Source organism: Hevea brasiliensis, chromosome 16 (genome assembly GCF_030052815.1).
Source record: "Hevea brasiliensis isolate MT/VB/25A 57/8 chromosome 16, ASM3005281v1, whole genome shotgun sequence".
Classification (NCBI taxonomy): Eukaryota; Viridiplantae; Streptophyta; class Magnoliopsida; order Malpighiales; family Euphorbiaceae; genus Hevea; species Hevea brasiliensis.
This window is the reverse complement of record NC_079508.1, coordinates 69,008,042-69,018,245: the sequence shown is the minus strand read 5'-3', so window position 1 is coordinate 69,018,245 and position 10,204 is coordinate 69,008,042. Positions and strand designations below refer to the sequence as shown.

General features: G+C 36.0%; 2 protein-coding genes across 5 annotated transcripts in view; one reads left to right on the top strand and one right to left on the bottom strand.

Moving 5' to 3' along the window:
• The window catches only part of LOC110643519 (RNA-binding NOB1-like protein), a 4,035-nt gene extending 479 nt beyond the window's left edge, over window positions 1–3,556 (top strand). Inside the window, exons 2-5 of one of the 2 annotated variants that reach the window (XR_009145023.1) lie at window positions 648–1,779; window positions 2,322–2,482; window positions 2,933–3,052; window positions 3,184–3,364. Coding sequence is in view for 1 of the 2 variants with exons in the window: in XM_021795914.2 (XP_021651606.2) it covers window positions 648–1,779; window positions 2,322–2,490; window positions 2,933–3,052; window positions 3,184–3,330 (1,568 nt within the window). In the remaining variant the exon portion in view is untranslated. Of the gene's footprint in view, window positions 1–647; window positions 1,780–2,321; window positions 2,491–2,932; window positions 3,053–3,183 lie in introns of both variants that reach the window. The other variant, XM_021795914.2, reaches the window with a different exon arrangement.
• A 172-nt stretch (window positions 3,557–3,728) lies between these two features.
• LOC131174804 (probable LRR receptor-like serine/threonine-protein kinase At1g63430) lies at window positions 3,729–9,466 on the bottom strand. 3 transcript variants are annotated; one of them, XM_058138782.1, is made up of 13 exons: window positions 8,903–9,466; window positions 8,241–8,379; window positions 8,019–8,090; window positions 7,783–7,926; window positions 7,533–7,682; window positions 6,638–6,754; window positions 6,497–6,561; window positions 5,652–5,906; window positions 5,336–5,541; window positions 5,131–5,263; window positions 4,888–5,045; window positions 4,256–4,471; window positions 3,729–4,165 (listed from the first exon to the last, which is right to left on the bottom strand). In XM_058138782.1, exons 1-13 carry the CDS (start codon window positions 8,985–8,987, stop codon window positions 3,920–3,922), a joined length of 1,986 nt encoding a protein of 661 aa, XP_057994765.1. In that variant the 5' UTR covers window positions 8,988–9,466; the 3' UTR covers window positions 3,729–3,919. The 3 variants fall into 3 exon arrangements, with proteins under 3 accessions (XP_057994765.1, XP_057994764.1, XP_057994766.1); XM_058138781.1 differs by having other exon boundaries at window positions 3,729–4,471; window positions 8,903–9,440; XM_058138783.1 differs by lacking the exon at window positions 8,241–8,379 and having other exon boundaries at window positions 3,729–4,471; window positions 8,903–9,439.
• Window positions 9,467–10,204: the final 738 nt, after the last annotated feature.

Genomic DNA, 10,204 nt, shown 5'->3' with positions numbered 1-10,204 from the left:
TAACTGAGTGGAGGGAAGTTGTGATTAGAGTCGATGTTTGGTCTCCGGGAAAGCAGGTGGAAAAGAAAATGTTTGTGGACGAAAGGTTATTTTACATAGAGTTTTATGATCTTATTGGAAGCCAAAAACAAGGGTGTATTTCTTGATGGAACTGGTTTAATGTAGTTTAAAATTTGCATTGTGTTTTTAAGTATTTCAAAATCTCTCATTTTCTTTTTCCGTCTATAGGGAATTGTAGGTTGTCATCACTGCTTAATTTCAGTTTCCAATAGAAACTTAGAGAAATCTTTCTTCCAAAATTGCTCTTTAAGTTGCTTGAAGTTTCAGGTTGTTTGATATTTTGTGGTATGTACTACGTAAATGTACAATTACCTAAATATAAGGTAATCGGTCCACTCACCAATTTGTTGCAGTCATTATTTCCTGTTGATTTCCAAATGTAAAAGAAAAAATAACCAGCATATCAAGAAAGAAGTGGTTTTAATATGCAACTTGGATTTCACTTGTCAACCTCTTCTATTTAACGCATTGTTGAAGAATTAGTGCTTGAATTGTTTGGTGCCTGTTTGGTGTGGATGCTATATTAAGTTGTTCTTGATCCTAAACAAATAGCTTGGTTGCTTACAAATTTCTGTGTCACTTGGCAGTTATCAAATTTGCAAGGGCAACTGGTGACTTACAGACCCTGTCAGATGTTGACCTCAAACTCATTGCTCTAACTTACACATTAGAGGTACAGATCCATGGAACTGAACATGTTAGGGATGCTCCTCCCCCAATCCATACAATCAATGTGAAGAGGCTTCCTGAGAAGGACATGCCTGGCTGGGGTTCTAATGTTCCTAATTTGGAAGAGTGGGAGGCATTAGAACAGGAAGCTGGTGATGGATCAAACGCCCATTCAAGGATCCTTCCCTTGAAAGAGATGAGCTTGAATATTATCCCTGCAGATGATCAATCTGAAGATGGTTCAACAGTAGCTGAAAATGAAACACATTTTGAGAAGCATGAAGATGTTGAACATGGTTTGAGGAAACATAGGAGATATCCGAAGAAGAAAAAGGAAGTAAGTATTGAAGGGAAGAAGATGGTAGCTGATGGAATTGATGCATCTAAGGGGCAATTTGATGATGATGCTGGTGATTGGATGCCTGCTGTTAGTCGAAGTACTCATCGAAGATATCTTAGAAGGAAAGCTAGACGTGAATATTATGAGGCATTATCTGAAAAAGATAGTCAGCAAGATCTGGAGAAAAATATGAATAGCAACAGTTCTAATGAAACTAATATCCTAGATCCACTATTTCATCGAAATTTTGAGACTATAGATGCTGGAAATGGGATTTCTAAGGAGGGTGAGGCGAAGAATGATGACGGTGGTCTTACTTCAATACTAAACCTAATGAGGCTGGAAGAAGGTTCTTTGAATGCTATTCAAGAAGTGAAAGAAGAGAACAGCACCCTTGCAGGGCTTGAGTTTACTAATTCTCTGGTGATGGAAGCTTCTTCTGACAACAACGCAAATTCTGCTCTTGAAGCCAGTGAAGTTGATATTGTCAATGGTGAACTAGATCACCAGGAGATCTTAAGCCAAACCAATGAAAGTATTGATGTGTCACATGTGGATGATGATGATAGTGAGCAGAGCTGGACGCTTAAATCCTTATCAGAGTCCAGTGTAGCCTGTTTAACTAGTGACTTTGCAATGCAGAATGTACTTCTGCAAATGGGATTACGACTATTGGCACCTGAAGGAAAGCAAATCCGCCAGTTGCACAGGTATAAACTTGGTTCTTAACCTTATACTGGTGAAAATATTAGGTTTCATAAGTTCAAATTTTTTGCTTTTAAAATGTAACTTAAATGATTTTGTTATGAAGTAAATGTGATATTAAGAAATTATGCTTGGTGAATGTGTAAATTTTGTTTCATGAGTAAAGTACAACAATTTTCTTTCGTTCTTTTTGCTTTTTAAATTTGCCTTTGTTATAAATTTGTCTTTTGCCTTTTGTTTTCAAATTACAAGAGAAAAAGGGGAGAGAGAGAGAGAGAGAGAGAGAGAGAGGGGGGGGGGGGGGTGGTATGCAACTTTAGTGAGCTGACCAAGTGAAGCTGCTTTTTTTCTTGGATTCCTTCACACTGTGCTTAATTCTTTTTGGAGTTAATCTTTGTGATGGATTGATGAAATTATGTCCTAAATGCTATTCCCAACTCCCAAGGTACCCATTCTGACCCACCTATGCGTCCAGGATTAGCTTGCTGTTTTTCTTCTAGAGTACGTAATCATGGTTTGCTTATTTTTAAGATGCTTGTATTTGCAGATGGATATTGAAATGCCATGCGTGCTACACTGTGACTGCTGAAATTGGGAGAATTTTCTGTCCAAAGTGTGGAAATGGTGGCACTTTACGGAAGGTAGCCGTTACAGTTGGAGAGAATGGAATCATTTTGGCAGACCGTCGGCCACGAATCACTCTGCGAGGTACAAAAGTAAGTGTGCTCCTAATTTAAAAGATTTGAAAAACACATATGAACAAATAGGAGTTTCTACTGTTCTTTTTGCATCTTGGTGTCAAATTATATAAGAAGTTTGATGCATATGCTTGTTTAGCACAGTTATCTTGTATTTGTGCTCGTTGTGTTTTGCCTTGTCCAGTACTAACTGATTATGATGTTTGTATGAAAGCATGTGCATATTTTCATTTGCATGCTTCTAAATGGATAGGATAGGAGGGAAATTTTTTCTGTTGATTGGTTGCGAGATTGAAAGCCAATCTGCTTGGAATGGTGTCCACCATATCTTTATCGTTCTGTGTCTTCTGTTTGTTCTTAGCCATATGCATGGATGTGGATACTTTGTTGTTTTCTGCTCCTCTTTTCTTTTGGGTAAGCTTGTCTGAGCATATATGCGTTAACATTTTGTTCCATACAGTTTTCATTGCCTTTACCGCAAGGTGGAAGGGATGCCATTGCTAGGAATCTTATTCTGCGTGAAGATCAACTCCCAAAAAAATTCCTTTACCCAAAGACAAAGAAGAAAGCAAATAAAGAGGTGGGTGCCTTCATTTTCTGCTATCATCATTGTGGTCTTTTTTGCATCCATAGATTTGTTTGCACCTATATATTTTAAAAAATTATCGTGTTCTAATTAAACTGAAGCTGATGTATTAAAATATAATATAGGGAGATGATTTCTTTGCTTCGGACAACATCTTCAACCACCATACTGATAAAAGAGCTCCTTTCCAACCACCAATAAGGAAGGCATTAGCAGTTTTCAGTGGAAAGAGGAATCCAAATGACAATCACTACTCCCGTCCGAAGCATTGATGGTAGTTTTGTCTCTTTATTTAATTTAAATCGTCCAAAGATTGTGATAGCAATACGTAGCATTTCCGTGTATTATCAGTTGGGTACCTAAATTTGTGATATATGTAGTTTGCTCATCAATGAGCACAATTTTGGGTGGCTCATGCGTAATGCAAATGAATACAAGCAAAAATTCTACATGCTTTTACTTAAAAAACTTGATCTTTCCTTGGGCTTTACCTCTTCAGTTTCTCTTTTGTTGAGTTTTTATGTTCCTGTGGCAAGTCTTTTGTGGTGGTAGATCATAGATGGCGAGAGAATGCTGAGTACAAAGCAACGCTGTAGACTTGGTTGCCATTTTGCTTGCCGTATAATAATTTTAATGAAGAAAAATGTTACATCATTCTTAACGAAGAAGCAAAATCAAATATTTGGTGATTAATAACTTTACTCATCATTCAATAGTATACAAAGGCAGCTGACTTTGTCACGCGAGAAACTCGTAGTTTCTTTTACCACGCCAACATTTACAAGGGCTATGAAAGAAAATTGAGTATTACAGGTGTATATAGCTGATGTACAGTGTGTTAGCTTCATGCCATCAACTCAGTCACGATGACAGTGCAAGCTCTGCCCATGCTAAGGAAGATGCCTTGAACTCCAGGGACACAGATGTGTCAATTTTGCTCTCCAACGTGCTGCTTATTTCTTGCATCGATGGTCGCTTTGCGGGTTCTGGATGGATGCACAGGCTTACCACTTCACATATAACTTTGAGGTCATCATATGTGAAATGTTTTAACTCAGGATCCACCACATAAGACATTACTTCTGGCATTTCAAGGAACTCTTTGGCCTGCAGAGTAGACAAGTTATGCAATAACATAATCAAGATATTTGTGCAGAAAATTTTGGCAAATGTTTGAACTTGGAAAAGAATCCTTACCCAATCTACCAAGCGTCCTTTGTCCTCACAGTAAGGAGGTCTCCCGCTGATTATTTCCAGTAAAAGCACACCAAAAGCATATACATTGCCTTGGACATCAAGATGGCGCCCCTCCAGAGAATTTGTAAGTACACAGATAGCACCTTGGCTGCCTATGGAGCCCGAGTTCTTTTCTGATCTTGAAAGAATACTGTTCCAACTTTCAAAATCAACCAGCTGTAATAGACAGTAAGAAGATTTTCTCAAGGCCACAATTTCTCATGGAGTTCGGCTCTGAGTCTGAATTTTGACGAGGAAATAAACTGGTATGACATTTACTATTTAATTAGGAATAAAAAACAGTCTGTTACACAGATTTCATAACCTGAAATAAAGAAATAAATATACTTGCCCCTAAGAAAACCCTCAAAGGTCACTTCTCAACTTAGTGGCTGACCAAGTCTTATCATGATCCTGATCTCTAACTTCCAAGCTAGCTTAGCTAATTCAAAATTCCACTCTCCAGGGTGATTGGAGTATAAAGATGTAAAATTTGATAGGATTTAAAAAAAAAAATTAAATTATAGTGTAGAAAATAATAATTTCCTCACTTCTTTGTAAGAATGGAGTAAGGCGTTGGGTATTGGCTGTACCTTGGGAGAAAAATCTTCTGTGAGATATACAGCACTAGAATTTAGCTCTGATATGGTAAATGGCACGTCAAGTTCTGTGTGAAGATATTTGAGACCACGAGCAATGCCTATTACAATTTTCATTCGTCGTGTCCAAGATAACTGGCATCCTTCTCCATCTGTGCATGCAATCAGGTTGATTGCTCAGCTTTGAGCTAATAAAACAACCTAAAACCAATGTCCCAATGCAGAAACTTCACTTACAATGTAGGTGCTCATACAATGTTCCATTTGATGCATATTCAAAAACCAGCATCCGTGTAAATGGAGTGCTCTCTCTACAATAGCCCAGTAATTTTCCCATATTTTCATGATTTAATCTTGCCAAATCTGCCACCTGAAAGACAATTTTAACTTACCTTTTAGAAGAGTGCACTCTCAAATGCAGTAATAAATAATGATCATTTACCTCTTTCTGGAAATAGAGCTCAAGATAGCCCGTCCAGTGTTCTTCTTTAATGCAGAGGGATATAACAGCAATCTCAGGCCCACCTTTCATGGTGCCCTTGTAGACCAGACTGTCTGGAGAAGAGCCAATAATGTTGCTGAAGTCTTCACAGGCAACTTCAAGGTCTTGTCTACTGAATCTCACTACATCTTTCAACAGTTCAGTATCTGTGCAAAATCAACATAATTAAATTAAATGCATTACTGTTGAACAAATAATGTTAAAGCTTTAATAGAGATGAGACACAGGTAATGGATTTGCCAGCAAGGAAGCAAACCTGTATATACTGCTGTGTAGTCATTCTGACTTGCTGATTTCTTCCAAGGGATTATGATAGAAGATTTGCTATTGCATCTCTGAAAAGCACTTAGAACAGCAACAAGAAAAAGTGACCCCACCATGGTTCCTGTTACAATTTCCAGAGCCAAAAGCCAGGCAGGTTTTGATGCCTCCTGATGCTGTTTGGATACATCTTCAGCAGGCCGGTGATTAGGGTTGAATGCTTGATTGGTTTTGGTAGGTAGTGCACCACCTACAAAACAAGCCTCATCACTTTCAACTACTATAGTTTGGTATTCCGCCCATAGAACACCATTGTAGTTACTATCATGTAGAATTCGCACTTCAAATTACCCCAAATTGAGGGTTATGTGGACCATGGCACAAGCAATGAAGAGACATATAAGGCCTCATGCAATTTGTATTTAGCTTTCAAAATTGCCCCTGGTTAAATATAGACCAAATACAACGGGGTTTATTCTTTCAAAACATGGGACCTTAAAGAGAATGGCAATATTGATAAGCTAAATACGAATGCCTCAAGATCTTGAAATCTCATACTGATTCTGGATAGACCCTAAGAGTCTCAGACTATAGGACAAAGCATTTACAGAAGTTCAGCATGGAGTCAAACTTTTATCGCATGGGAGGGTATTTCAAATTTTTAGGTATCTGTTCAGATGAAGTCTACTTATCAATACACAACCACATGCTCATTTTTTGCATATCCAATTACTCTTCAAATGCTTACTGTTCATTGAAATACTTATGAATTCATATTATCCATTCCACAGCTCAGAAGTACAAAAAACAAGTCCAAAAAGAAAATCTCGTTATACACACCACATTGTGCAGCTGAACGCTGTTTAGGATCTTTATTTTGGAGGCAGTTCCCTTGAAAGCTTGTGCTGCATGACATAAATCGAGGAAAAGGTGAGTTTAAAGAACAAACAAAACCAGCAAAAGAAAGACACAGAAACGTACCTTGGAAGATACTTCAAGCACTTAGGTATATTTCCAACAAAAAAGTTGTATGATAAATCTACCACTTTCAGTTGAGATGCCTGACACAAGCCAGTTGAGTTCGTGCTTGATGCATACCTGAAGCAGATATGAAACACAGACAACAATTTTAACAAAATCAAAACCATATCATAGTTTGATGTGACTTTATGTTGTACTTTAATTTCCACTGTGATACTGTTCAACTTTTATGATTATATATTTAGACAATAGACATATCCCAAGACACAAGAATTCTAACAATGCGGTCATCCTTAATAAAATTTCATCATTTTCTGATGGTGGCCAAAAGTGTAGGTTCCATATCCAGTAAGAATATCCACTGAAAGATTTGCATCAGTTGTCACAACTCACAACATGTAAAGAAAGGGAGAACTGAAAAAAAAATCCTTGGAAATTAATGCTGATAACCTCCATGGACACATTTACAGGACAGCCTTTTTTTTAACTTTTATATTTTTCCACTTTTTCTAAATTCCAGATAATTTTTAGTGCTTCATCCAATCCAAAAGGCAAATTATGCCATGAGAGGATAGAGAGGATATATTCAGATTGACAGATTCACATCATCTGCCCGACTGCCAGTATGACCTATATATACTGTATATGCTGCTAAAAGAGTTACAAGTTTTTCACAAGGTAGAAAGTTACACAATGCATACATTGTCTGCTCAGTTCATCAACTATTCTTTGTCTGTCTACTCACATATATCAAACTATATGCGTTCCCATTTTCATTTACCATATGAGGAGTTTACATCAAAATCATTCACCGAGTAAGCATAAGCAACTAATTTTGCTTAATATAAATGCTGAACTTCATAGAACACTTCCGGTGTAGGAATATTCTACTTACATGCCATGCACGTTAGATGGGAAATCTGAATTGCCACCTGCAGGAACAGTTCCTTGAAGTCTATTCCTATCCAGAAGAAGTTCCTCAAGGGACTTCAAATTGCCAAGTTCAGGGGGCAAATGCCCTGTTAACCCATTGGACTGAAGGTTTCTACAACAATAAAGTAAACTGGAAAGTTAGAAATCCCACCAGTGCCAATCATTAAAGTCCATTAGAACCCAAAAATATATACACATGTATATATATATACATTCTCATAACACTGTTTAGATTAGCTATTTCTGGAGGAATAGGACCCCTTAGTTGATTCACTCCCAAATCCAAAACCTTGAGGTACTTCAACATGCCCAGTTCTTTTGGGATTGACCCGATCAGCTTATTACCATGCAAGATTCTACAAACATCAAACACAAGAAAGCAAAGTTCAAATGCAATGCATAAAACTAAAATGTATCATAGATTCAGTATCATGTGCAAGAAACATACAGTTCTTGCAAGTGTGTGATCCGACCCAATTCTGGGGGAAGAAATCCCCTGATAGATGAATTAGTTATGTTTCTGCAAAAAAAAAAAAAAAAAAAAAAAAAGTATCACATCATTCACCTATAAATGCACCGACATACTTTATATTGGGATCTAACTATAGGAAAGCATAAGTCTGCAACCTATTGAATCCTGAACCTAGTAAAATTGATGATCATATCTTACATCTTTACAACATGGTCTCCAGCAGAAGAGCAAGAAATGCCAGACCAGTCACAAGGATCCGCATCTATAGCGTTCCAATTGGACAAAACCAGAAGTGGGTCTTCATATATAGCTTCTTTGAACCTTTTTAGTGCCCAAACTGTGCAAAGTCCAGTATTCTATTCAGTAACGAAAAACAAGAAACAAAACTTCGTAGCAACTTACTACTACATATGGACACCAAAATCTAACATTTTCCCGATTAGTAACTCCTAGCACCGTCACATTGCTTTGAACACTTCAATTCAGATCACAAAACTTCAGTACCAGTAACGGTATGTTCATTCACCAAGAACAAGGTAGGAAAATGACTAGAATTGAGATGAATTTAAATCTTGAGACTTGATATTTGATTATATACTAAATCTAGCAACAGTCAATTTGGCCTAGCGACAATAAACTTGTATGAGAAGAGTTTATCCTTCAAAGAAATCCAATTAGCAACAGTCAATTTGGCCTAGCGACAATAAACTTGTATGAGAAGAGTTTATCCTTCAAAGAAATCCAAAACAGCAAGATTAAGAATCCTAGTTTCTCATATTTTCCCCTAGTTTCTCGGCAATTACGCAGCTCTGTAAAACCATAAAGAATCAAGATCTGAGAACTAAGGAAACAATCCATACCTTCATCTTTGGGAAATGACTCACAGGTCACAAAAAGAACTAGATAAACCACAAAAAGAAGTTGCAATGAAGTATGTGATTTCATTTTCTTAGCAAGAAATCTCCACACACTCTCTAATTATCACTGCCTTTCGTTCAGAACAACATAGAAGACCCACCAAAAGAACTCATTAACCCAGCACTCAGGACACAACAAAGAAATGGAAAAACCCAAGAAATAGCAAAAGGGGTGAAAGAGAGTGAAGTAGATAAAAAGAAAAAAAAAAGAATCTTGTAGCTTGGAAATATAAGCTTTAACAAGGAAATGAAACTAGTAGAACTCAAAGCTGTAGGCTTTAGATACTGCAATCTATAAAAATAGGTTGGTTTGATTATCTTTAAACAATACTAGTGTGAGTATAAATCCAAGATTTGGCAACCACCCACGAAAGCAAACTCAGTTTGAATGATGAGTAAAGAGGAAATGTAGAACCGTGAATGTTAAAGGAATCAAATACAGCTGTGAGGGAAACTTGGATTCAAAGAGAGGTTTTCTTACTACTTTTACTGTTTTTTTTTTTTTTAAATAAAGATTTTGAAAAAGAGAATGTTGAACTGTTCACTGATGTTAAAGACGGCGGTTTCTTTTTTTTTTTTTTAACATAATTTAAAATTATACAGAGTTAGAGCTCAGTAATTTTTAAAAAATTTATATTATGATTTTATTATTATAAATAACTTTTAATTAACATAATAATAAAAATAAATTAATTAAATTAAAAATAAAATAATCATTAACGATCCTCAAAAATTTAAGATTAGTGGAAGTTTGGATGTTTACTGGTAATGATTGCATGAACAGAGGCCTTGTCTGTCCAGGAGAGCATGTTTATCTCTTATGATGAGAAAGGCTCATATTAATATATTTATTATTTTAATTATTTATAAAATTAATTTTTTAGATAATATTTAATTTAAAATTTATTAATTTTTTTTTTATATAAAATCAATCTTATATTAAATATATCTTTTTCTTATTAGAGGGTGGTTGATCAATTGGCCCATTGAAATAAGCTATCTTGGTTTTATATTTCCTCACTCTATTTATCATAAATAAATAAATATATAAGTCCCTAATAAGAATAAGCTCCAAATTAGATTACATTGAATAAATAGTGATCAAATTTTAAATTTAAAATTAGCTTTAGCTTAAAAATGGGCCCTTCTCTCTCTCTCTCTCTCTCATCCATAAAGATTTGATTTTTTTCCCCTCCTTTCATTAACCTTGCTCTATGAATTCCACCTTATATTTTAAATTATAAA

What these genes read in the sequence shown, in the direction of transcription:
- LOC131174804 (XM_058138781.1), bottom strand. Translation starts at nt 8,987, where the DNA reads ATGAAATCACATACTTCATTGCAACTTCTTTTTGTGGTTTATCTAGTT. An exon ending in CTACACAGCAGTATATACAG is followed by an intron (nt 5,542 to 5,651) that starts GTTTGCTTCCTT and finishes GATTTTGCACAG; the next exon opens with ATACTGAACTGTTGAAAGAT. An exon ending in CAGAAGATTTTTCTCCCAAG is followed by an intron (nt 4,472 to 4,887) that starts GTACAGCCAATA and finishes TGTCTATTACAG; the next exon opens with CTGGTTGATTTTGAAAGTTG.